The sequence below is a fragment of the Numenius arquata genome, unplaced genomic scaffold, assembly GCF_964106895.1.
Source record: "Numenius arquata unplaced genomic scaffold, bNumArq3.hap1.1 HAP1_SCAFFOLD_40, whole genome shotgun sequence".
Classification (NCBI taxonomy): Eukaryota; Metazoa; Chordata; class Aves; order Charadriiformes; family Scolopacidae; genus Numenius; species Numenius arquata.
The window spans coordinates 568229-595314 of NW_027415062.1; the positions used below are offsets into that span (position 1 = coordinate 568229).

Genomic DNA, 27086 nt, shown 5'->3' on the forward strand with positions numbered 1-27086 from the left:
AAGGTAGATGACATCTGCTGCCCTCCCCTCATCCAGCCAACCAGTTATAGCATCGTAGAAAGCTATCAGATTGGTCAAACGTGATTTACCCTTGGTAAACCCATGTTGCCCACTTCCAATAACCCCCTGCTCTTCAACTTGTTTGGAGAAGACATCTAGAATGAGTCTCTCCATTACCTTCCCAGGGATGGAGGTGAGACTAAGTGGTCTGTAGTTCCCGGTGTCCTCCTTCTTGCCCTTTTTGAAGACTGGAGTGATGTTGGCCTTCCTCCAGTCTTCAGGCACCTCTCCTGTTCTCCATGACCTTTCAAAGATGATAGAGAGTGGCCCAGCGATAACATCTGCCAGCTCTCTCAGCACTTGGAAGTGTCAGCAGCAGCCAAAGCCGGAGACAAGAAGGAATGTGGTGGGGCAGCAGAGGTGGACGGGGCCTCCCTGGGGCTGTGGTTCGGTGGTGAGGGCAGGATGAGGTCTGCTGGGAAGCGAATAAGGGAATGTTTTTAACAGGAGTTAATGTACGACATGGGAAGAGGTCAAAAGGCTGTGCTGTGCTTGGTGTCTGAGGACCTGGAGCTCTGGAAGGAAAGGGTGTGGGATGTGGCCCGGTGGCTGGGGTTGTTGGAAGTGTGAGGAGGCGCCCTGAAGCCCAGCTCCCCTGGGGAGGTTGGGAGCCCGAGTGCTGTGGGAATGGGGTGATTCCAGGTCCCTGTGCTGAGGCTGCAGCCGAGAGCGAGGAGCCGGGCGCCCGCAGGCACTGGCTCTTCAGCGGCTCTTCCCCTTGTTGTGGGGAGCGTTTGGGGCAGCACCGGTTGGTATTTTCACCCGTAGAAGACAGAGCAAATCCCGTTTCTCATTGTTGAGAGCAATGGGGGTAGTGGGAATGGCTGGGAGGGAACCGACGAGCTGCCCTGTGTGTTAATAACCCCTTCCTGGGCTTCCTCCCTCTCTTCCCAGGTTCAGGAACATTCCTCACATGTCCTTTGATGACACGGCCAGGGAACCGGAGCAGACGTTCAGCCTGAACCGGGGTCCGACGGGGGAGCTGGAGTACCCCACCAAGTACGATGCCGACCCACGGGCCTGGGGGGGTGTAGGGGGCTGCTCCTCCCGAGCGCAGGCGCCGCACTCCATCCAGCTGCTGGCGAGGTGCCCGCTGTTAGGAAATCGTTAGCAGAGGGCAGTTCCTTCCCTGGCATCTCAAAGGTGCCCCAGAGCAGGATTTGCCTCCCCGTCTCCCTCCTGCCCTTGTCGGGTTGGAGCTCTGCTCTGACACCCATCTCCCCGGAGCCGCGGGGGTTCCTGTGCCTGCAGCCCAGAGCTTTTTGGGGTGCGGAATGTTGAATCCCCTGCTCCTGGCCCCAGTGACAGCTCGTCACTGGCCACAGGAGTGAGGGAAGCTGCTCCTCCTGCTCCCTGGGCCATTTGCGCTGGGAGGAGGGGGCAAGGCAGCGGGGTGGCAACCTGGACACACAGCTCCGGTTCATAAAACACACCGTTACTGTTGGGATCAGTGTTTCGCTCTTCCAAAGCAAACCAGAAGGACTTTGGTCATGGCAACGAACTCCTAAATATAATGGCGATGGGGCAGTGGTTTCTGGTGAACAGAAGCTCTGGAGAGGCTGCCTGAGGTGCCCGTCGCGCTGGACGTCCTTGGGGTAAGAGCTGTGAAATCTCTGCCGCTTCCCGGGTGTCTGTCAAGTCCCGGGATAAGTCTTTGCCCCGGCAAAGCTGCCTCCCCGGGAATGGGGCCTGTTCCCTCGGCCGCCTGCTCCAGCCCCGTCTCACAGGCGCGATTGTGATGCGGTTCTAGAGATAAAAGGCAGCGCCAAGGAGCGTGTCAGGGGGAAGCCTCGGAGGACACTCGCTCGTCCTCAGCTCCTCACCAAGCTTCACCCTTGACCGAGACCTGAGAGTCGGAGCCATTCCTGACGCTAACGGAATCGGCATTACATTATTAGAATTATTATTAGAACTAATATTAGTTTAGATTACTAGTTTAATATCTTATTAGATTATTAGTTTACTAGCTTGATAGTTTATTAGTTATCAGAAGTAATAATCCTGACGATTATTAGTGAAGTCTTCTGTCATCGAACTTACCCGCGGTCATGGTAAATACTAACTTGGGTTATGGCTACAAACAATTAATGTTTGTCTAAGGCAGAGTTAACTCATCTTTGATTTACAGAACGCTAGTAAACGCTACAATGGCTGCTGAAAACATAATTTATGATTTGGGGTATCTTTGCCGTTAGATCGAGGGGGTTTATTTCTACCTGGCGGGGACGGGCAGGGGGTTAACTTTATTCACCCTGTGGGAAGTTGAGCAGAGGTGAGGATGCCGCGTGTCTTGCCAAGATGAACTGACGTCCGGGCTCTCTCCTGAAGGAGACGCCTCTTGGGAACACTGTGACGGAGCCGGACGCAGACTTTGAGGCGAATTTCCAGGCTGCGTGGCAGAAGCTGGAGCGGCTGTGCCAAGAGGCACTGAGGTGAGTGAAGCTGGTTGGTGATCTTGATGGAGAAGCTTTGTTCTGGTTTTGCCGTGGGGAGGAGAAACTTCTCTGACCGGAGGTAATAAAAGGGGAGGCTCTGGGAAGGCTCGTGAGACAAGCGTGCTGACTCTGGATGGGGTTTGTGCCTCGCTTTGGCAGAAATTCCTGCCTCTGCTGGCCACGGAGCGTTGGGCTGCTGGTGGCCGCAGTTTTGGGTGAACGTAGGGACCGACTGCCAAGAATCTGCGTTTTGATGAAGCGATTAACAGCTTTCAAAGGCCTTTCAAGGCCAGCAAAGGGCCTTTAATAAAGCAAGAGATGCAATCTGCTTGCTGCCCATGTTTTAATCTAACGATTTTGGGGTTTTTATCCCTTCAGAGAAAACAAACAAGCTGAGAAGGAAAAAAGTCGGGACTCCGAAAGAGGCAAAGTGGAAAAGACCAAGCTGAGCCTGGAGACGTCACAGAGGAAGCGCAAATACACCGACGCGTCCAAAAAATCGACAGGCTTTTCCTCCATTCTGGGGGAGGATGAAGAGGAAGAGGACTTTAAACCCCCCACCATGTCCTTTGAGGAGTACCTCACCTATGACCAGCCCCAGAAAAAGAAAAAGAAGCGAGCGGTCAAAGCCTCTGTGTCGGCTGGGGAGGAAGAGCAACGGCACAGCGCCCATTTGCTGTGCCACCCCAGCGTCGACAGCTCCTGCTCCAGTCGCCAAAGCCCCAGCCGCAAGCGCAGCAATGAGAAAAGGGCAGAGCAGGAGCCACCAGAGGCTCCTAAACCAAAGAGGGTAAGGTTCTGAAGGGTCTGCAAGTGAACCAAGGATGCGGGACCAGCTGCTCTCGGTCCTCTGCCCTCTGGGGCTTCTTTGTTTTCCCCTTAGAGGTGCTGGCTCTGTAAAACCTTGCCTGCCGAGTCTTGTTGCTCAACTTTGAAACGCTTTCCCCTTCAGAAAGCGTTTTTATAATCTTAGCAGCCTTTTACGATGCTGAAAAGGTGCCTCATATCCATGTTACGGGTATGTAACTTGCATGACCATCGTCTCTTTCCAGATACTTCTCGATGTGGACATAAAGCTCCCGGAGATCCCCCTGCCGCCGCTCCAGGCCAGCTGCAGCCCTCTTCCTGCTGCTGAGTCCGTTCCCTGCTCCCAGAAGAAAAGGAGAGGTATGTTGGGCAGGCAAATTGGGCTGAAATGGGCTGCAGCCACTCTTTGTGAGAGGGAGTGGATGGTGGCTGCGTTCAAATCTTCCCGTTGGCGTCCGCTCTCCCGCCTCTTGGTGCCCAGAGCCCGGGTTTCAGCCAAGCGGCGGCTTCTCTCCCACGTGCTCTGGCAGAAACGAGGAAGAGCCTTTGCTGACCCTTCTGGAGGCTCGGGCTTTGGCCTTGCCCTTCCTGAACCGGGTTGTGGGTCTCAGAGAGAAGCCTCGGCCCTTGGCGTTGCTTCTGGGGGACTCTGATTTGTGTCTCCTGTGCCATTCCTCAGGCTGGGCTCTTCTTTGCTCTGTTCCCTTCTCACCCCGAGTCTTCCACTTCACAGCGGTTTACTCAGCAGCTGAAGAGATCGAAGGGGGCTTCACAGGCCGCCGGCTGTATTCAAAGACGCCCGTGTTTTCAGGCCTTAAAACTGCCCGAGTCCCAAGGACTCCTTCTCAGCTGTGCGTCCCAGTCGTCACCAACAGCATTGACTGTAAGTACCGTTCCTCAAGCACTGGAAATAGTGGTAAATGGAGCCCTGCGCAGGCACTTGGAGACACTGGTGCCTGATGACCCACCAGAGCTACGGCACCCACGGTTCCTTTCTCCTTCCCCTCCTCTTGTGCAGCGGCTGCAGCGGTTTCCACTGCATTCAAGGAGTCGAGCCTTTTTCCTTGGTGAGGAAGGGGCAGGATAAATGCTCTGCATCTTGCTTCTCTCTAGCGATCTGTGAAGCGGGTGGTGTCCCTGGGCTGGAGCCAGCGTTGGACAGATGCACTGTCCGAGAGCAGCTTTGTGGCGCCGAGGAACGTCACCATGTGAGTGCCTGGGCCTGGGGAAGGGCTGGTGACACGCGGGAGGGACCTTCTGTCCTCATCTGCGATAGATGAATAGTCAAGCACAGCGCCCTTTGCAGCCAGAGGTGGCTTTTGCTAGTCCGGAGTTCCTGGAGTCGGCATCTGCCCCTCTCTTGCTGCACGTTGCTCCCAAAGCTGCCTTGCCCTCGCTGCTGTTCCAGTGCCGCTGGCGCCAGCCCGTGCCGAGGGAGAGGGGAGTGAAGGTGTCCAGGGGGATCCCAGCTCACGGGTGGGTTTGTTTCAGGTCCTCGTTGAAGATACAGAACGGCTCTGGCGCAACCGATGTCTCCGAGACTTTAAGAACGAGGAGCCCCAAGAGTCCGAGTCCTGGCGGGAGATGTACCTCCGCCTCCAGGAGGCACGGGAGCAGCGGCTGCTCAAGTTAGCCCAGAAGATCGGCTCAGCTCAGGCCAACAAAGGTAAGGAAGGGCTGAACGATGGGAGAGGGCTCTGGGAATGCTGCCGAGGGGACGTCTTTGTGTGGGGAAAGTCTTCCCGAGTGGCTGGTTTAACTCCGGTCCAATTTAGGAGCTGCTTAACTCTCTGTTCTCTACTAAGACAGGAACTGAGGAGCCCCATTTATCATCAGCTGCATCTCAGCAATGTTTCCCTTTGGCCTCCTACAGGTCAAGCAGCCAAAACCATGCTTCTGGCCTCCCCGCCAAAGGCCCCTCGGGACGTACGACGGAGACAGGAGATGTTTGGGACTGGAGGAGCTCTTGTGCCAGAGAAGAGCAAGTGAGTGTTTCTCAAGGAGCGCTTGCTGTTCAGGGCCTCTTCTCCTCGGCATTCCTGCAGGCGCCGTGTCCTGGCAGGAAGGGACACTGTGTCCTCGGGAGGCCCTTTTCCAGGGAAACCTGTAACTGTAATGGCCTCTGTCTTGCTGGGAAGCCTGGAGGTCCTGGTCCCTGCTGGTGCCGTGTGGTCTCAGCCATGCTGCTGTTAACACACGTGGCTTGTACCTGAAGAATTGCATCAAACCACAGCGAATCCTTTCCTGAAACGCCTGTCCCGTCTCTTTTTCAGAACAAAACCAGTCCTGTGCGCATCCACTGAATGCCACCCTCGTGTGAGTGAGAAGTCCTGTGACGGGCCCAGCACCAGCAGTGCCCGCTCTGTCCCATCCTCAGCCAGCACCTTCTCCTCCTGGGACCCCAGGAAACCACCAGCGAAGAGTAAGTACAAACCCCGGAACGACCCTGAGTCTCCCTGAGCTCCTCCTTCACAAACGCAGGAATCTGCTGCTTCTGCCAGCTCTGCAGGAGGGGGGATGTTGGTGGCCTCTCTCCTCTCCCCAAGGAGAGGATAAAGGCTGTTCCAACGCTCACGCCTGCCTTGGGTCTGCTTTGCCAGGGCTGCAGCTTGGAACTGCTCTCTGCTCCCCTCCTCTGTGGCTGCTGCTTTCATGGGAGGGGCTTTGGGATTGATTTGTGTTTTCTTTTTTCTTTCTCTGTTGCAGAAATTGCACCCTTGATGGCACAGTCTGTCAAAGACTTCAAAAAGAGGTGCTCTCAGAGATAAGCTGCAGCCCAGACCCGGGACTTTCCCTCTTGGGGACGCGTGGCACTGATGGAGGAGAAGGTCCCCCAAAAGCCCTTTTCTTTGGACTCTCGGGAGGCTGCAGCTTTGTCATCTGTCAAAAGAAGGGTGTACAGCATCTCCCGAGAACATGTCAAGTCTTCGCACCAGCGGAGAGTGGAAGATCCTGAGAATATTGACTTTTTAACCTCTTAATAAATTATAAGATGGTTTTACTTGATATTTTGCCCCATATCTCCTCCCGTAGTCTCCCCCCTCGCAATGCAGTACGAGGGCCGGCCTCTCTGTGCCTGGAGCTGGCAGGAATCCCTGTGTCTGAGTGGACACTGGGTCTCGCGGGACTCTTTCCTCGTGAGCTGGTACCTGGACTCTCTGGGACAGGTCAGACCGGTGGCCCGTCTGCTCATCGATCCTTTGGCAAGTGCATCACGTCCCGAGGCTTTGCTCTCTCCTCGTGTACGTTCATGAAATCTCGTCTCTCGCCCTTCTCTCTGCTGTTACCGTAGATCTCGTACAGATGCTTACGTTGCTGTGCAGGGATGGCAAGAGCCAGTGGGGACTTGTTCTCTGCTCCTGTTGTCTTCTGCTGGCTACCGGAAGAAAACTCCGAGGGGTTTTGGGAGAAATCTTACTGTGCAGCAAGTCAGATTTTGACTTTTTTGGAGAGGGGACTTTGTCTGCCTCTGTTGTTCAAAGCACTTTTTAAGTATCAATGGTTTGGAGGTTCTCGCGGGGGAGCAAAGCTTCCCTGTACCCTTGACTGATGAATGGCGCGTCTCTATCGGGGAAGGTCGTCCCCTTTGACCCAGCGTGCATTTTTGGGAGGGACGCCCATGGAGTGGAGAGGGGACACCCCCCTCGCCAGCCAGACCAGCCGAATCAACCCTGGCGATCCACGGGGTGACAGATGTCGCAGCCAGATCACCCTCGCATCCAAAGGTTGGGCCAGTGACCCTTGAGGTCCCTTCCAACCTGGTATCTGGGACTCTACGATATCAACGAAGGCATCGGTTTGCCTCTTTAGGTGGAAAGAAGGAACCCTTTTCTCTCGTTTTCTGTGTGGAACCGGGAAGGATTTCTTTCCAGTTTGGAAGCTGGTGCTTAAATCGTGTCTCTTCCCTGTACGTTTTCCTCTGCCCCCTCTTTGGAAGAAGGAAGGGTTTGAGTCTTTGAATCTGAAGCCACTTGACCGGGGTTGGGGGGAAGTAAGGATCCTTCTGCAGCCTGCTAACCCCGCTGCAGGCTGGATTCCAGGCAGCAGAGCCAGCGTCTCAATCAAACGGCACCTTCTCTTTGAAACCAGCGCCCCGTTTCTCTCGAGAAGAGGCAGCACGTAGCTACGCTCAGCCCTGTACCAGTTACGGTTTCTTTTTCCTCCTGGCACCCTGGAAGGACGGAGGAGCTGCAGAGTGACGCTGGTTTCTCCCACGCTGCGCCCCCTCGCTGGGTGCTGGGACACCCAACGGTGTCAGAATCGCAAGGTGCTGCCCCTGGGTCAGAGCAATGCCGGGTACATGTAGTACCTGAGGGGGGGCTACAGGAAGGCTGGGGAGGGTCTGTTTACAAAGGCCGGCAGTGACAGGACGAGGGGCAATGGTTTTAAGTTGGAGAAGGGGAGATTTAGATTGGATATCAGGAAAAAGTTCTCTACCATGAGGGTGGTGGAGCACTGGAACAGGTTGCCCAGGGAGGTGGTTGAGGCCCCTTCCCTGGAGACATTCAAGGTGAGGCTCGACGGGGCCCTGGGCAACCTGGTCTAGTTGGGGGTGCCCCTGCTGACTGCGGGGAGGTCGGACTAGATGACCTTTGGAGGTCCCTTCCGGCCTGGACCAATCTATGAATCATCTATTATGTGTACATTAGATCTCTTTCAGATTCACCTTTAAAGCCGAAATAGGAAGGTCCGTTCCAGGTGCTGCTGACTTCTCACACGGCAGCCAAGATTGAAGAACAAGCCTCATGGACACATCATACCAGAGTGGAGCAAGTACCTAAACCTAAACCACGACAGGAGTCGACGCCTACCGGACCTTTAAAACTTCATCTCCAAAGACAGAAATCTGGACTCTTGTAGCCTTACTGTGCTGTGGCTGCATCCATTAACGCGAATGCTTACGCATCCCTTGTAAAGAGTGTTGTAAAATATACCAATGTTAGTGACTGTTGGATACGTGAGCAAGCTGATGACTTTGATTCCCCACTTTTTGGAGTTCCTGTAAGCAACTGGACAGACATAAATCCGTATGAAATGCTTAAATCCTCACACTCCTGTCGGACGGAAAGCTCTTCATTAGAGCAAGTAACCTACACTTTAGCATTAGCAAACCGCTCTGTGCCGTACATAAGTTACAACCCTGCGGGAGCATCACCAGGGCAATTTAGCCGTACGGACCTCGGCAACTGGCCCACAACAGCTTTGGTCAAAGGGAACATAACTAGTGTTGACAAGCCAATAAACTCTACAAAAGCTTCTCCGGGAGAAGGAGAACAGAAGCGGGCACAATACTTGTACGTCAGAAGCGCTGCCGATACTTCCCCGGCTATAAATGCTACCTGTAACCTACCGGAGGGGTATTGGTGGCTCTGCGGAGATTTAAAGGCTGGAAACAGCTGCCACGACATCGGACAGGAGACTGCACTATGGGTTATCTAGCTCCTCCATTGCAAATGTTCCACAGAGATGGTACGAGAGGTATTGTACGGGGCGTTTGGAGACAATTCAATCGACGAACAATCTCCAACCCTTTACTTAGATGTAACACCGGATTTTACAGTTTTGTCAGAGTTCTGCTTCCTTCACTAGGTGTGTACCAACCGGAACGGGCCATAGTAAATATTTCGGCGGAAATGGAAATAATAGCAAACTCAACTGCTGATGCCCTTTCCCGTTTGGGCAAGGAACTAGAATCCCTGAAGGGCACGGTCATACAAAGCAGAATGGCCCTAGATATAATAACAGCTGATGTAGGAGGAGTCTGTGCTCTGACCCACACAAGCTGCTGCACTTATGTCGATGAGTCAGGTAAGATGGAAACCGATATCCAGAAAATTTGAGAACACGCAAAGGTCTGACACCAAGTGGCCCGAGGTGGTGCTTCCCTAGGTTTTACTAAGCTCTGGGAAAAGCTTACATCATGGTTACCTAATTTTATATGGCTTAAGCAGCTCTTTGTCGCAGTAATTATATTTATTGCACTAGGATTCTGTACGAGATGACAAGATGACAAGGTCGTTAGTGTAGATTTAGTACAGCTTGGCAAAGAGCACACCTCGGAGCCCAGGAGCCCAGCATTCCAAGATAAGGAGCTGGCCTTGTGTATAGGATAGCAGGAACAGCCTGCACCCTAAGGAGGAACCCAACTGTCTGGGTGCAGTGTCCATCTGGTCGGGACCAGTCCCGCGGTTTGAGGTCCAGCCAGCCCAGCATTCTAAGCCAAAGGTAAAAGTACACGGTGAAGAAGACTATGAGCCTTCCTCCAGAAGACCCCAGCCCACGACCACCGGGCGACAGTAGGCATGGGGCAAGGGGAGGAGACTTATGATAATGAGTTCCTAGAAATAAATAGAATAGTAACGCCTTTTCTTAGAATTAATTATGATAACCCCACCCACACTAATGAATATGTATGCTTTTTATCATAAATAGATGCTTGTTTTACGAGCCAGTGTGCAAGTTTAGAGGAGCGATCCCCCTTGCACCCGGCGCCGCAATAAACATGTCTGATTTATAACTCTCTGCGAGTTGTAGAGTCTGTTCCGCGCCTCAGGATCCTGGGGCTGGGATGGTGACATCACCAACAAAATGCAATAAATGAAGAGAGGGAAAAGCCTTTATTTTTGGCAGGTGTGCGAGGAGGGTGCAGGAGCTCGTCTCCATCTCCCAGTCGCTCTCCTTTGTCTCTCTTCTTGCCCTCCCTCCAGGAGAAGCATCCGTGTCCCCGGCCCAAAGCAGGCCATGTCCCTCCGCAGCCTTGTCCCTGTCCCTGCCGGCTCCTCTCCCTCCCATCCAGCCTGGCACCTCTGCTCTGTCTTCCTTGGGAGAGCACGCCTGGCCCTGGCCATGGCTCAGGGGTGGCAGGGGGGGCCAGGAGTCCAGGGGCTCCCGAAGGGACAGGAGAGACAGGCTGTCATCACGGGACAGTTGGTGGCTCTGGGGCTGGGGGGGCTGGCTTTCTGGGGGGTGCAGGGACGACAGGGAGCTGCCAGTGCTGAGGGGTGGCAACGATGGGAGGGAGGGCCGGGGGCCTTGGAGGTCTGGGGGGGACAAGGGGCACATGGAGCTCTCCCTGCTGGGATGGGCTGTTGTTGGCAGGGAGGGCAGGGAGCGCTCCCAGTCACCAGCACAGGCCCGCCATGCAGGGAAAAATGGCCCCGCCGGTGGGTCGGTGTCGGTGCCCGGGGCCTTTCAAACAGCCCGGGGGGGATGGAGCCTCATCGGGGTGTTTCTCGTCGGGATCTTCTCAAATACTCTGGAAATGAGGAAAAAAAAGGATTTTTAAGTCCTTTCTCTAGAAATCCATTAGACTCAGATTCGTTATTTCCTACTCGTGTGAATTACTGGTCTGTTTGGCCACAAAACGACACCGTTCTGGATGTCGGTGGTTAAACAAGATGGATCGGTGGGGGTTATAATGTGAGAATTAATTGGTTGATCACTTCAAATGAGGTGAAATTAAAACTGGAGGCATTTTGCTGGCTGTGAGGGACTGGAGTGGGCAAGCCTCGGGCCACAAAACTCAATGGAACTTGAGTTTGTCCTGGGCAAAAACGGGAAACCTGAGGGTTTTGCACAAGGAGGGGCCGCTCTGAACCTCACGGCTCCGGGGAAGGTCTCCCCGACTCCAAAAAGACAGAACGTTGGGGGTTGAAAGTCAAATAAAACCACCAAGAGGCCCTGGGACAAAGGCAATCCTCCAGCTGCCCTTCCTATCTGGCCCCCCACACGGTGTTTTTTTGAGTCCAAAGTAGGTGTTTTGGGAAGAAAAAGGGAGGGCTGACCTTCCGCACTCACCTCAGGGCAAGTCCCAGCACAGGGAGGTCCCGGGATCCCCGGAGGAGCCGCAGGTGCTGTGGGGGTGCAGGTGGTGATGCCCCAGTGTGGGCTTGTTTTTGGGTGTCACACGTGGCCTCTTCTTCTGGTGGCAGACGGCCTGCAAACGAGGGACAAAATAACTTGAAATGGCTCAAAAAGGCAGAAAAATAAGATTTTTTGGCCATGGATTTCACGTGGTTTATCAGCCCAGGTAAAGTCTGAGCACTAAACAGCCAAAAAAACCAATGGGAAAACGGGGTGCAAAGCCACAACTTGCAAGAAAAACTGTATTATTTGTACACTCCCAAGCGGAAAAGCACTTTCCTCCACAAAATCTATCAAAGGGGCTGAAAAGGTGCAATTCTGACGCACTGAAGCCACACAGCCACCCCGTTCCCCCGCCCAACAAAAATTCAAATAATAGCTATTTCCGTGAAGCAAATCCCTCTTTCCTGGCAAGGAACGTTTGAGCAGATGGATTCGTCGAGGAAACAAACCCCCCCAGCAGCATTTTTACCTCGCCTTTGGCTTTTTCGTCCTCATCCCGGCATCTCTTGGACCTTTTCTGCATGAGGCGAGGTCGGGTGCAGCCAAAACGGAACTTCTTCTTGTGGCTGTAGTAATATTCAACACACTGGGCCACAGTTTTCGTCTGGATCTATGGGGAGAAATCCAGGGATATTAAATACTCTCTTGTCATTACAAATGAGGGCAAACGATGTCTTCTCCCGCTGGGTTTATAGAAGGAAGAAGGGTCCTAAGGACAGGATTCCAACGGGGGATTGAAAATAGGGCTTTCTGGGTTAAAAGCGTCCCCGCTAACCAGCTCCGACCTGGTCCAACGTCTTTACCTCCTTCTGGATGAGGCGAAAATTCTTCTTGTGAACATAAAACGCCTCTTTAAATAACTGCTGTTCCCGCTGGGTCCGGGTGTCTGAGCCTTGGGATAAACAGCCACAGGCAAATTATTAGAAGAGGCATTTCCCTGCCTCAAAAAGCCCCACAAATGGATTAAAACTACTATTTTCCCCACCCAAACCCCACATTTTAAAGAACAATTCCAATAGCAAAGGGATCTGTTCTCCTCCCATTTACCTGCGTAATGGTAATCAGCCAAGGGGTGGCATTCGGGTCTCCGGGGGGGCCCAGAGCGCAGCATTTCCAGAGCTTCCTGCCAGATTTAATGGGAAAAAAAGACTTCAATTCCTTTGGCAGAGGAGGAAAAGGGGCAAAAAAAAGGAAAAAGGGAAATCCCATTCTCCCAACTGTCCCAGAATCCAAACAAGCTCCAATGGATGCACCGGGACGGGCTCTGTCACCCCACCAGACCTTAACGCCGCCACGGGCAGCACCCGGCGCCTTGAGCAAAGAGATTCCGGCCCCTGGAAGAGCCAACTCAGAGCAACTCCCAGCTCAAACCAGTCACAAAGCGGGTTCTTCAGGGGGAAGCGCTGCTCCCTACCGCAACGTTGCCCCGAGCCTCGTGCAGGCAATGCAGAGCCAGCTCCGCGTTCAGCCCTGCCCCGGCTCTGCCGCTGGAAGAGGCCATCTTCAGCAGCTTTGAAACTACAAAGGCAAGAAAAAACACCAACGAGTCAGGTTTTCTTCCAAAAAGGAGAAAAGATGCCACAGGAGATGGATGGGAAATGGAGGAAGGGCAGAAAACAGACCGGAAACCAGAAAAGGCCCAGAAAAAAGGCCCATATTCCAACTACTGCCACAGGAAGAGCAGCTTTTGGAGCGGGATCTCCAGAGAGAAACTCCTCCCTGGCTGCAGATGAGGTGGGGCCGCCAAAACCCCCCCTTTCTCATGGAAGATGCTCCCGAGAGCACCATCGGCTCTTATCTAGCCACTTTCCTCCCAAAAACGAGCCATCTCCTTCCCTCCAACGCTACGCGGCCAAGACAAGACGGGAGAGAACCCAAACGCCCTATCAAGTAACTCTGAGAAGGTGGAATTTGCCCCTTTCCCCAAAGAAAAGGTTTAAGACAAACCTTTCTCCTGCATCTCGGGGTTGGATTCAATGTCACCCCACGGCTTCCAGACAACGGAGGCTCGCTCTTCTTCCTCCTGTCCCAAGAGGGATCTGTCCCGCAGGGCAGGCAGCTCCGCCTGAAACTGGTCCCCGACATTGATGCGGCTGAAAGGAGGAAGAGGAGGGTGAGGAAGGCACGTCGGGAATGGATACGGTGCAACAAACGCTTTAGAAGAGGGAAAACGTGATGAGTTGGGGCAAAACTGGTCCCTGTTTCCCAGCAAAACATCACTCAGTCTTCCGCCACCAACTTCCACCGCCCCTTCCCACCCCCAGCGTTACCCTTCGGCCACTGGAGGCTTTTTGGGCCCCATTGGGCAGGAAAATTTGGGTTTTTCCCCCAAAAAAACAGTCCAACTGGTGAGTATCACTCTCCACAGTGGTAGGAAGCTGCCACAGCCACGGCCAGCGAGCGACCACCGCGTCGGAATGTTGTGTGGAACGCGGGAGGCCGGCAACGCCCTGTGACGTCAGCAAAACCAGTGCTTTACTGGGACAGCACTTGGCATTTTGGGGCGTTTCTGGCCAATATGGGGTACCCTCCACCCAAAAACACGCTGTGGAGAAGGGGCCAAGTGACACTCATCCCCAACCCCAGTTCCCTCCTCCCGTTTTCCCAGCGTTTGCCCTCATTCCAATGGCTGAACGTGGATTTTTGCCTCATCCTCCATCAAAAAAAAACAGAAATCCTGGATGTTCTGCCCAAAAAATCTAACAAAACCACACTAGGGATAAAACTCATTCTACAGACCGTCCTTTAACCTTCCTTGCCCTCCTCCTTGTCACACACCACTACATCCCCCACAAAATTTCCCTCTTCTGAAGGAAATCATGGCTCTGGAGATGGACCCTCCGGCTACCACTTCACCCCTGCGGCTGCCCCAGGGCAGAAGGCGGGGATTGAGCCATTTGGGGCTTTTCTAGAAGCAAAAGGAGCAAAGCGAAACCCTGGGGGCCATTTCCATCCCTCCTCCCCCAATCCCCAGGGAAAAATCCCCTCCTTCATCTGTTTTCAGCTTTTTTAGGAGGCAAAAGCAGAGCCGGGGCCTGGGGGCTCAAATCCTCGGCTCCCAGGAACTCCAGGTGGTAAAACCAGTCAGCAGAAGCCGAGCCCAGTAGGGAAACTGGGATGAGTGGGCGGCTGCGTCCCAGACATGCCCATGGTTTGGGTCCAACCACCACCTCTTTTTAATGATTGGATTCAGTTTTGAACCCCAAACTCGTACCATAAAAACCAGGCGGTGGCTTTAGGAGGAGCTCCAACTGCTCCCTGTCAACACCCGGGTTTCCACCGTGGTCATTGATCCCCCAGGAAGGGGGACAATGTTTGAATTTAGGAATTCTCTGGCAGAAAATGGCTCCAAATGGGTGGAGTTGCTCCATTTAAGGACAGCCGGCTGGATTCCTTTCCAGTTCTCCTGAGAACAAGAGCTGGGGAGAAGAAACCCCCCCGCCAGCTTTTGTGTGGCCAGAGAGAGAGCTCAAAGGAATAAAAGTCATTTCCCAAATTGTCTTGAAATCCTTCAAATCTCCTCCTCAAAGCCCAAGGATTTCCCCAGCTTTTGCATCCCCCTTGACACTTCCCACCTCCCCTTTTCTTTTCCTGCAGCTCCAGGTGATTAACAGGGGACGTATTTCCAATCAATCCCACGGCCCCTGCAACCTTTGCCAAAGTCTCACCAAAACAAAGGCCTTTTGCCTAAATACACTCAAAGCACAAAAAATTGCCACCCACCTGCTTCCCGGCTGCTGTCGTCACCGGGACCGAGACGGGACCCACCCTCACCTCCCCCCAAAAGCATCTCGGGCTTTTGAGGGACAATTTCCATCTCCTGCTGCCTCCAGCCACAGTTTCTGGGCACAAACAAGGGCAGGAGGGGGTTTTCTGCCATCAGCCATGTCAAATACATCCAAAATTGCTGGTCCATGGGGGCTGCCCAGCCAAGGAGATGTCCCTTAATTATATCGACTGGCAACTTCTATTATCATCAGAAGGTTGATCAGACTTGGTCCATCGACCCCAGCTCCACCGTCACCACCCCAACGGGCTCCAGTCTGTGAGACTCGCACAGGCTCAGCTGAGAAAATGATGGCTCCAAAGGAAATGTAGCTCCAGGAGACAGAGCTCCACGGCCTGAGCGCAGCACTAACCAGAAGCTTTACTGACTCAACCGCTGCTTTTCTACCCAAACGCTGCTCATCTCCAGGGAGAGAAAGCTGCTTTAGCCACTTCTCCTCCAAAGCCCTCACAGGGCTAAAGCCACACAGTCAGGAGCACCCCTCTGCACAGAGACACAGCCAGCACAAAGGCAATCCTTTGGGAAATCCATCGGGACACCCATTCCAGCAGAAAAGAGAATCCTTACCAGGCTGGTGGCAAAACTCCCCGCGTCTCTGGGCCAGGGGGACGTCACCAACGCGTCCGCACCTCTGAGGGTTGGGGTCCACCACAAGGCTGGTTTCCATTCTGTCACATCCTCGGAGCTAAAACTGTCGGCAGGAGCTGCCTCATCCGGGGACTCGGAACCACCCGGGCACCTGACCTGCAGAACACAAGTACCTCTCAAGAGACCTTGATGTCCTGCATTAACACACCAGCACGCTCTTGAGATCACACAACCACACAATGGTCACAGTTGGAAGGCACCTTAAAGCCCCTCCAGTCCCACCCCCTGCCCTGGGCAGGGACACCTCCCACCACACCAGGCTGCTCCAAGACCCCTCCAACCCGGCCTGGAACCCCTCCAGGGATGGGGCAGCCACAGCTTCTCGGGGCAACCTGGGCCAGGCTCTCACCACCCCCCCAGCAAACCATTTCCTCCCCACATCTCATCTCAATCTCCCCTCTTCCAGTGGCAAACCCTTTCCCCTCCTCCCACGGCTCCCCTCCCTCATCCAGAGTCCCCCCCCAGCTTTCCTGGAGCCCCACCCTTTAGGGACTGGAAGGGGCAGAAAGGTCTCCCCGGAGCCTTCCCTTCTCTGGGCTCAACCCCCCCAACTCTCTCAGCCTGTCCTCACAGCAGAGGGGCTCCAGCAGCCCTGACCCCCTCCCCCCAGCACATTTTGGGGGGTGCCTGCGCTCCCTGACCCAGTGACAGTCACCGGGGTGGGGGGAGGGGGTGGCAGTGTTTTTTAGGTATTTTTTCTCTTCAGTGCAGTATCAACAGCCCGGTTGGGGCTGGTGCTACTCTGTGCACACCGTGGGTTGGCAAGGGGGGGGACCCCAAAAAACACACCCTCTCCCACCTTAAATTCATCCCTTCTCCCACCCCTTCCAAAACCACCCATTCTCGCACCCCTGCCCCCAAAAAACCCTCTCCCAAACCTCCCACCCCCAAAGAACATCCCTCCTCCCAACCCTGCACCCCCAAATCCCCTCCCATCACAAACTCCCCTTACCAGGTCTAAAAAACCCAACCCCAAAGCCCCCCTCTCCCAAACCCCCCTCGCTAACCTCCCCAAAACCACCCTCAACACCCCCCATCCCAAAAGACCCTCTCCCACCCCAAACCCCAACTCACTTCTGCTGCACAAACTCTTCCCTTGTTCATCACCAGCTTCTTGATATCCCCAAAAACCTCCTGTCACTCCCTGGGAACAACAGGATTAACGAGGGGCAGCACTAACGAGCCCCATCCCCCATTATGTTCTATCCTGTCTGCAGCCAGAGCCAGCAAAGAAATTTCCAGACAGCACCTGGAAAAAAGGTGGTGTCAATAGGGGGGAGGGGCACCAGTGGGAAGCAGGATATGGCTGGGGGGATTTGGGGGGAGGCCTCACCATCTTCGGGCAAGTTGCCCTTCATGAAGATGAAGCTGAGGATGACCATGAGGAGCCCCAGCTTGGCCGTCTGGGTGTCCCTGGGGCTTGAGGGGGGACAGCAGAGGAGTCCCCCTGAACAGGGAGGGGGAAGCTCTAACGGGGTCTGCTTGCCTCCCAAAATTCCTCCCCCTCCCAGGGAAAAAAGACCCACACTAGCACAGGATCACCCCTTTGGTGGGGGACAGGTCACTGGTGAGGATGTCAATGTGGTGTTTGGTGTCCATCTCCACCAGCTGCAGCCAAAAGACCTGTAAGGCACAAAGGGTTAATCTAACAGGGGGCCTTAAACCCCAGAAAATACCCCCCACACGCCCCTCTTTGCCTCCCCCCTCACCTGCTGCAGGGTCCTGCCCACCCGCCTGACCATCTCCCAGTAGGCATCTCTGTATTCCCAAATGACTTCCTTCAAGATATCTATGGGGAAAAAGGGGAGGGAATTGCCTGGATATCGGGGCAATAAGCTTGGGGAAGGGGGGAAGTGGTGGCTCCTATGGGGAAAATGCGGAATGAAAAGGGTGAGAAAGGGGAGAGTGGACACGGAGGGGGGGCAGCCCCTCACCTGAGAGACACCCGACACTCTGCAGCGCTTCCTCGGGGACATTTCTCACAGCCCTTCTGAGGAAAAAGAAGCACCCGGCGAGCTCAAACCACGACGAGATCATCCCCATTGCCCTCTCCCACATCCCTTCCTCCCTTTTCCCCTCTTCTACAGAGGCCACAAACCCCCCCGGGACCCCTTAAAACCCCCCGGCAGCACCGCCCACACCAGCTGCCCTTAGGGAGCCGCCTGCGCGCCCTCCCCTTCTGCCCATGCGCTCACGGCGGCACCGCCCACCCTGGAAAACACCGCTGCCCATTGGCCCGCCCAACGCTCTCATCCCGCCCACCGTCCCCTCTTCAAGCCGCCATTGGGCCAGCGGCTGCACTTGCCCCACCCCCTCTCTCCTGCGAGGGCTCCCCTCAGGTGGTGAAAAAGGCGGGAAAGGCGCCCCTGCCCCCTTTCCCCTCAGGGCCACAAAATGGCCGCACCGCTTGGCTTGAATTATTAGAAACAAAATAAAAACTCCCCCAAATAGCCAGTTTTACCAAAAGAAGAGATTTAAAGCACCTGTGCTGACCCCGCCCCTCGCAAGGCACCACCAGAGCCCTTCCCTTCCAGGGAGTGACAGGAGGTTTTTGGGGCTATCAAGAAGCTAGTGATGGAAGAGGGAAGAGCTTGTGAAGAAGAAGTGAGCTGGGGTTTGGGGTGGGAGAGGGTCTTTTGGGATGGGGGGTGTTGAGGGTGGGTTAGTGGGGGTTTGGGAGAAGGGTTTGGGAGAGTGGGGGTTTAGGGTTGGGTTTTTTGAGCTGGTAAGGGGAGTTTGGGATGGGAGGAGTTTTGGGGGTGCAGGTTTGGGAGGAGGGGTGTTCTTTGGGGGTGGGGGGGTTTGGGAGAGATTTTTTTGGTGGGGGTGGGAGAATGTGGGGGGTTTTGGGCTGTCTGGGTTGGGAGAGAGGGGAGTTTGGGGTGGGAGAGGGTTTTTTGGGGGATGGAAGAGTTGGGAGAGGGGTCTTTTTGGGTGAGGAAGTGTGTTTTGGGGTGGGGGGTGAGAGAATTAGTGGTTTTTGGGGTGAGGGGGTTGGGAAAATGGGTGTTTTTGTGGTGCCCCCCCCCCCCCCCCTTCCCATTCCCGGTGCGCACAGAGCAGCGCCCGCCCCGTCCGGGCCGTTTATACTGCACTGCAGAGAAAAAACACCTGAAAACCACTGACAAACACACCTCCCCCCCACACACACACACCCACACACCCAAACCAAGTGAATGGAGGGGTCTGTCATGGGCCGAGGGGGTGCAGGTACCCCCGAAAAGGTGCTGGAGGGTAGCGGGTCACCACCTCACACACACACCCTCCTCATCCCCCTCGTAGGTACCTGGAGATCACCCCCATCACCCTGATGGACCCCCCTGGAAGCCCCCAAAATTAATGCCCCCCACCCCCAATAATGCTTGGGGACGGTGACCAGGGCTTTGGCAAGGGGGGCGGCTGATGTCAACATTCTATGGGGCAAAATGGGAACTTCCCATTGGCAAAATGGGGAGGTTCCCCAAAATCTACCACCCCCCCAATTTCAGGGGGGTTTAATGAGATCTGTCCCCTCTTTTGGGGGTTTTTTTTTGGGCTCCTCCCTTACCTGTGGGTGTTCACTGCCTCCCCCTCGTACCCTGGTTCCCCGGGAGGCAACAGCGCTTGGGGGGGGGCAGCCCCCTTTTTGAGGGTGGTGACCCTGTTTTGGGAGGCACACCCGGGGAGGGGACAGTCCCCTTTTTGGGGAGGTTGTCCCCTTTTTGGGGAGGTTGTCCCCTTTTTTGGGGGCAGACAGGGTGGGCACTGCCATGGGGTGGGGCAACCCCTGGCCAGGCCCTCCCTTGAAATGATGGGGGCTGCTGGGGCTGTGTCTTGGCCCTGTTAGCCCCACCCCTTTGTGGGTGTGGCCTTCCCCCTTAGCCTCACCCCTTTGTGGGTGTGGCCTTCCAGCTCTTGTGGGCGGGGCTCACTGCCTTAGCCCTGCCTCTTGCAGGAGGCCCTGTGGGCGTGGCTTGTTTCCCCTGGCTCCACCCCTTTGTGTCCCTGTCTCACCTGAGGGTGTGGCTTCCTCCCTTAGCCACGCCCCTTCCCTTCAGTTCCACCCCTTCCCCCTTAGCCACGCCCCTCTGTCCCTGCCTGTAGTAGCCCTTGGGGGTGTGGCTTGTTCCCTTAGCACCGCCCCCCAGGGTGTTCCCTATGGGTGTGACCTCCCATCGCCCCACCCCTTCCCTGTGGCTCCGCCCCTGCCCATAGCCCAGCCCCTCCCTTGTGTGAGTGGTGGGTGTGACCTCCCTAAGCCCCACCCCTTTTTCCTACCCCCACCCTTCTAGGGGTGACTCCCACTGGTGGGCGTGGCCTTGTCCTTTAGCTCCACCTCCTCCCTGAGTCTGTGGGCGTGGCCTCCCAGAGCCCCTCCCCCTTCCCCCTAGCCCTGCCCTTCCCTGGGGTGACCCTGCTGGGTGTGGCCTCCTTTCTTAGCCCCACCCCTTTTCTCTTAGCCACCCCTTCCTGACCTGCTGGGTGGGTGTGGCCTCAGCCCCGCCCCTGTCCCCACCCCTCCCACCCCCCTCCCTGTTCCCCCCCCCAGCCTGTCCCTGCTTGGTCCCACCTCACAGACATGTCCTGCCCCCCCCGCTGTCCCCGAGGGGAGACCCCCGTGTCCCCCTCGATGTGGGTTGAGCTTCACTTGCTGGGAAGAGGGTGTCTGCACGGGTTTTTTGGGGGGGTGGGCACGATTTTTGGGGGGGCCCCTGCCTCAAGGTTCTCACCTCGGTGTCGCTTCTGCCCCCCCCCAGGGTCTCACCTTGATGTTCCCCTCGATGGTGGCGGGGTCGACGCAGATGGATTCCACGCAAAGAACCTGGATGGGGGGAAAAAGGGGGTCACCGATGCCCCCCCGCCCCCTGTTCTGTGAGCACCCCCAAAGCAGTGCCACCACGCCCTGTGCTGTGAAAACCTGTCCCCTTGGGTGTGGGAGCAATCTCCGGCCCTTGGGTGCTGCGGCCCTTGGGTGCTCCTTTTGAGCCTGGCCCTGGGGAGAGGGAGAAAGGTGGTTTTGAGGAAGAAAAGGTGGTTTTGAGGATGAAGTTGCCAAGAGGAAACCAAGCCAGGAGGATGAAACCACCAACGCCGTTTGCAGCTTAACGTCGCCAGGAGACGTTTCCTTCACTCGACGTCTTTCGTTCTATTTCTTGTGGCTTCATTTTTAAAAACTATTTTCAAACTTTCCCTCACAGCAGGGCCAACAACCTTCAAAAAGCGAGTTTTGGGGTTTTGCACAGAGCTCAGGGCCCCAAAGTGCTCCCTGCGCTGGACTGTCCCTGTCACCTCGACCTCCTGTCACCGAGAGAGTCCCACCGCGAGGTGCTGGTGGCGGAAGAGGGTAAAAACCTTCCGTGAAACACCCAGTTCCTCCAGAAACCACGTTTCTGAGCAAGAGTGCCGAGGAAGGCGCTCTGTTCCGAGGAATGACTGTGTTTGTCCTGTCGTTGTCCCCCCGTCCCCTGCCCCGTGGGGTCTCCTTTCCCCCGTGCTGGTCAGGCCCTGTTTCTTCCTGGGCTTTGAGGAACGTTATCCCTGAAGATGCAGGAGAGACTGAGCCCCTTTTGCCTCTGGGATGGTCCCAGCAGCTCCTCAGCGAGGTGGGATCAGCTCTCCCGCAGTCCTGTGTGATGAGTCCGCCAGTTGTCCTGCTTCTCCACCCTCTGCCCAGAGCCAGAGGGACATGGGCAGGATGGAGGTGGCTCCTGTGACCCCCCTGAAGTTCCACCAGGCCAAGTGCAAGGTGCAAGGTACAAATCCAGGCTGGGTGGAGAATGGCTGGAGAGCAGCCCTGAGGAGAAGGATGTGGGGGTGTTGGTGGGTGAGAAGCTCCACAGGAGCCAACAATGTGGAGTGTGGGCCAGAGGAGGCCACGGAGATGCTGGGAGGGCTGGAGCCCCTCTGCTGTGAGGACAGGCTAAGAGAGTTGGGGGTTCAGCCTGGAGAAGGGAAGGTTCCAGGGAGACCTTTTGTGGCCCTTCCAGTCCCTAAAGGGGCTCTAGGAAAGCTGGGGAGGGACTCTGGATGAGGGAGGGGAGCCGTGGGAGGAGGGGGAAGGATTTTCCACTGGAAGAGGGGAGATTGAGATGAGATGTGGGGAGGAAATGGTTTGCTGGGGGGGTGGTGAGAGCCTGGCCCAGGTTGCCCCGAGAAGCTGTGGCTGCCCCATCCCTGGAGGGGTTCCAGGCCGGGTTGGAGGGGTCTTGGAGCAGCCTGGTGTGGTGGGAGGTGTCCCTGCCCAGGGCAGGGGGTGGGACTGGAGGGGCTTTAAGGTGCCTTCCAACTGTGACCATTGTGTGGTTGTGTGATCTCAAGAGCGGGCTGGTGTGTTAATGCAGGACATCAAGGTCTCTTGAGAGGTACTTGTGTTCTGCAGGTCAGGTGCCCGGGTGGTTCCGAGTCCCCGGATGAGGCATCTCCTGCCGACAGTTTTAGCTCCGAGGATGTGACAGAATGGAAACCAGCCTTGTGGTGGACCCCAACCCTCAGAGGTGCGGACGCGTTGGTGACGTCCCCCTGGCCCAGAGACGTGGGGAGTTTTGCCACCAGCCTGGTAAGGATTCTCTTTTCTGCTGGAATGGGTGTCCCGATGGATTTCCCAAAGGATTGCCTTTGTGCTGGCTGTGTCTCTGTGCAGAGGGGTGCTCCTGACTGTGTGGCTTTAGCCCTGTGAGGGCTTTGGAGGAGAAGTGGCTAAAGCAGCTTTCTCTCCCTGGAGATGAGCAGCGTTTGGGTAGAAAAGCAGCGGTTGAGTCAGTAAAGCTTCTGGTTAGTGCTGCGCTCAGGCCGTGGAGCTCTGTCTCCTGGAGCTACATTTCCTTTGGAGCCATCATTTTCTCAGCTGAGCCTGTGCGAGTCTCACAGACTGGAGCCCGTTGGGGTGGTGACGCTGGAGCTGGGGTCTATGGACCAAGTCTGATCAACCTTCTGATGATAATAGAAGTTGCCAGTCGATATAATTAAGGGACATCTCCTTGGCTGGGCAGCCCCCATGGACCAGCAAAGTTTGGATGTCTTTGACTTGGCTGATTCCAGAAAACCCCCTCCTGCCCTTGTTTGTGCCCAGAAACTGTGGCTGGAGGCAGCAGGAGATGGAAATTGTCCCTCAAAAGCCCGAGATGCTTTTGGGGGGAGGTGAGGGTGGGTCCCGTCTCGGTCCCGGTGACGACAGCAGCCGGGAAGCAGGTGGGTGGCAATTTTTTGTGCTTTGAGTGTATTTAGGCAAAAGGCCTTTGTTTTGGTGAGACTTTGGCAAAGGTTGCAGGGTCCGTGGGAGGAATTGATTGGAAATACATCCCCCGTTAATCACCTGGAGCTGCAGGAAAAGAAAAGGGGAGGTGGGAAGTGTCAAGGGGGATGGGAAAGCTGGGGAAATCCTTGGGCTTTGAGGAGGAGATTTGAAGGATTTCAAGACGATTTGGGAAATGACTTTTATTCCTTTGAGCTCTCTCTCTGGCCACACAAAAGCTGGCGGGGGGGTTTCTTCTCCCCAGCTCTTGTTCTCAGGAGAACTGGAAAGGAATCCAGCCGGCTGTCCTTAAATGGAGCAACTCCACCCATTTGGAGCCATTTTCTGCCAGAGAATTCCTAAATTCAAACATTGTCCCCCTTCCTGGGGGATCAGTGACCACGGTGGAAACCCGGGTGTTGACAGGGAGCAGTTGGAGCTCCTCCTAAAGCCACCGCCTGGTTTTTATGGTACGAGTTTGGGGTTCAAAACTGAATCCAAGCATTAAAAAGAGGTGGTGGTTGGACCCAAACCATGGGCATGTCTGGGACGCAGCCGCCCACTCATCCCAGTTTCCCTACTGGGCTCGGCTTCTGCTGACTGGTTTTACCACCTGGAGTTCCTGGGAGCCGAGGATTTGAGCCCCCAGCCCCCGGCTCTGCTTTTGCCTCCTAAAAAAGCTGAAAACAGATGAAGGAGGGGATTTTTCCCTGGGGATTGGGGGAGGAGGGATGGAAACGGCCCCCGGGGTTTCGCTTTGCTCCTTTTGCTTCTAGAAAAGCCCCAAATGGCTCAATCCCCGCCTTCTGCCCCGGGGCAGCCGCAGGGGTGAAGTCGTACCCGGAGGGTCCATCTCCAGAGCCATGATTTCCCTGAGAAGAGGGAAATTTTGTGGGGGATGGAGTGGTGTGTGTGGAGGAGGAGGGCAAGGAAGGTTAAAGGACGGTCTGTAGAATGAGTTTTATCCCCAGTGTGGTTTTGTTAGATTTCTTGGGCAGAACATCCAGGATTTTTGGTTTTTTTGATGGAGGATGAGGCAAAAATCCACGTTCAGCCATTGGAATGAGGACTAATGTTGGGAAAACGGGAGGAGGGAACCGGGGTTGGGGATGGGTGTCACTTGGCCCCTTCTCCACAGCGTGTCTTTGGGTGGAGGGTCCCCCATATGGGCCAGAAGCCCCCCCAAACGCCCAGTGCTGTCCCAGTAAAGCACTGGTTTTGCTGACATCACAGCCCGTTGCCGGCCTCCCGCGTTCCACACAACATTCCGACGCGGTGGTCGCTCGCTGGCCGTGGCTGTGGCAGCTTCCTACCGCTGTGGAGAGTGATACTCACCAGTTGGACTGTTTTTTTGGGGAAAAACCCAAATTGTCCTGCCCGATGGGGCCGAAAAAGCCTCCAGTGGCCGAAGGGTAACGCTGGGGGTGGGAAGGGGCGGTGGAAGTTGGTGGCGGAAGACTGAGTGATGTTTTGCTGGGAAATAGGGACCGGTTTTGCCCCAACTCACCACGTTTTCCCTCTTTTGAAGCGTTTGTTGCACCGTATCCGTTCCCCACATGCCTTCCTCCCCCTCCTCTTCCTCCCCCTTTCAGCCGCATCAATGTCGGGGAACAGTTTCAGGCAGAGCTCCCTGCCCTGCAGGACAGATCCTGCTTGGGACAGGAGGAAGAAGAGCGAGCCTCCCTTGTCTGGAAGCCGTGGGGTGACATTGAATCCAACCCCGAGACGCAGGAGAAAGGTTTGTCTTAAACCTTTTCTTTGGGGAATCGGGAAAATTCCACTTTCTCAGAGTTACTTGATAGGGCGTTTGGGTTCTCTCCCGTCTTGTCTTGGCCCCGTAGCGTTCGAGGGAAGGAGATGGCTAATTTTTGGGAGGAAAGTGGCTAAATAAGAACCGATGGTGCTCTCGGGAGCATCTTCCATGAGAAAGTGGGGGGGGTTTTGGCGGTCCCAGCTCATCTGCAGCCAGGGAGGAGTTTCTCTCTGGAGATCCCGCTCCAAAAGCTGCTCTTCCTGTGGCAATAGTTGGAATATGGGCCTTTTTTCTGGGCCTTTTCTGGTTTCCGGTCTGTTTTCTGCCCTTCCTCCATTTCCCATCCATCTCCTGTGGCATCTTTTCTCCTTTTTGGAGGAAAACCTGACTCGTTGGTGTTTTTTCTTGCCTTTGTAGTTTCAAAGCTGCTGAAGATGGCCTCTTCCAGCAGCAGAGCCGGGGGAGGGCTGAACGCGGAGCTGGCTCTGCATTGCCTGCACGAGGCTCGGGGCAACGTTGCGGTAGGGAGCAGCGCTTCCCCCTGAAGAACCCGCTTTGTGACTGGTTTGAGCTGGGAGTTGCTCTGAGTTGGCTCTTCCAGGGGCCGGAATCTCTTTGCTCAAGGCGCCGGGTGCTGCCCGTGGCGGCGTTAAGGTCTGGTGGGGTGACAGAGCCCGTCCCGGTGCATCCATTGGAGCTTGTTTGGATTCTGGGACAGTTGCGAGAATGGAATTTCCCTTTTTCCTTTTTTTGCCCTTTTTCCTCCTCTGCCAAAGGAACTGATGTCTTTTTTTCCCATTAAATCTGGCAGGAAGCTCTGGAAATGCTGCGCTCTGGGCCCCCCCGGAGACCCGAATGCCACCCCTTGGCTGATTACCATTACGCAGGTAAATGGGAGGAGAACAGATCCCTTGGCTTTGGGATTTATCCTTTAAAATGTGAGTTTTGGGTGGGGAAAATAGTAGTTTTAATCTATTTGTGGGGCTTTTTGAGGCAGGGAAATGCCTCTTCTAATAATTTGCCCGTGGCTGTTTATCCCAAGGCTCAGACACTTGGACCCGGCGGGAACAGCAGCTCTTTAAAGAGGCTTTTTACATACATAAGAAGAATTTTCGCCTCATCCAGAAGGAGGTAAAGCCGTTGGACCGGGCCGGAGCTGGTTAGCGGGGACGCTTTTAACCCAGAAAGCCCTATTTTCAATCCCCCATTGGAATCCTGTCCTTAGGACCCTTCTTCCTGCTAAAAACCCAGCGGGAGAAGACATCATTGCCCTCATTTGTAATGACAAGGGAGTCTTTAATATCCCTGGATTTCTCCCCATAGATCCAGACAAAAACCGTGGCCCAGTGCGTTGAATATTACTACAGCCACAAGAAGAAGATCCGTTTTGGCTGCACCCGACCTCGCCTCATGCAGAAAAGGGTCAAGAGAGTCCGGGATGAGGAGGAAAAAGCCAAAGGCGAGGTAAAAAAACTGCTGGGGGGGTTTGTTTCCTCGACAAATCCATCTGCTCAAACGTTCCTTGCCAGGAAACAGGGATTTCGTTCGCAGAAATAGATATTATTTTAATTTTTTGTGGGTGGGGAAGCAAGGTTGCTGTGTGGCTTCAGTGCGTCGGAATTGCACCTTTTCAGCCCCATTGATAGATTTTGTGGAGGAAAGTGCTTTTCCACTTGGGACAGTAGAAATAATACATGTTTTCTTGCAAGTTGTGGCTTTGCACCCCGTTTTCCCATTGGTTTTTTGAGTGTTTAGTGCTCAGACTTTACCTGGGCTGATAAGCCGCGTGAAATCCATGGCAAAAAAATCTTATTTATTTGCCTTTTTGAGACATTTCAAGTTAGTTTTTGCCCATTTTGCAGGCCATTTGCCACCAGAAGAAGAGGCCGCGTTTTATGACCAAAGACAAGCCCACGCCGGGGCATCACCAACTTCATCCCCACAGCGCCTGCGGCTCCTCTGGGGATCCCGGGACCTCCGTGTGCTGGGACTTGCCCTGAGGTGAGTGCGGAAGGTCAGCCCTCCCTTTTTCGTCCCCAAATGCCTCCTTTGAGCTCAAAAAACAACCCAGTGCGGGGGGCAGAGGGGGAGGGCAGCTGGAGGATTGCCCTTGCTGGATTGCCCTTGCCCCAGGGCTCCTTGGTGGTTTCATTTGATTTTCAACCCAAACGAATCAAACAGCCCCCGGGCTGTTTGAAAGGCCCCGGGCACCGACACCGACCCACCGGCGGGGCCATTTTTCCCTGCATGGCGGGCCTGTGCTGGTGACTGGGAGCGCTCCCTGCCCTCCCTGCCAACAACAGCCCATCCCAGCAGGGAGAGCTCCATGTGCCCCTTGTCCCCCCCAGACCTCCAAGGCCCCCGGCCCTCCCTCCCATCGTTGCCACCCCTCAGCACTGGCAGCTCCCTGTCGTCCCTGCACCCCCCAGAAAGCCAGCCCCCCCAGCCCCAGAGCCACCAACTGTCCCGTGATGACAGCCTGTCTCTCCTGTCCCTTCGGGAGCCCCTGGACTCCTGGCC

General features: G+C 55.3%; 1 protein-coding gene across 1 annotated transcript; it reads left to right on the plus strand.

The window, feature by feature from the left end:
- The first annotated feature begins 522 nt into the window (after window positions 1–522).
- On the plus strand, window positions 523–6070 carry LOC141478362 (elongin-A-like). The gene is made up of 11 exons (XM_074167445.1): window positions 523–626; window positions 955–1141; window positions 2389–2492; window positions 2874–3285; window positions 3548–3662; window positions 4036–4185; window positions 4416–4510; window positions 4794–4968; window positions 5176–5287; window positions 5576–5724; window positions 6009–6070. The coding sequence occupies exons 1-11, from the start codon at window positions 523–525 to the stop codon at window positions 6068–6070; spliced, it is 1665 nt and encodes a 554-aa protein (XP_074023546.1).
- Window positions 6071–27086: the final 21016 nt, after the last annotated feature.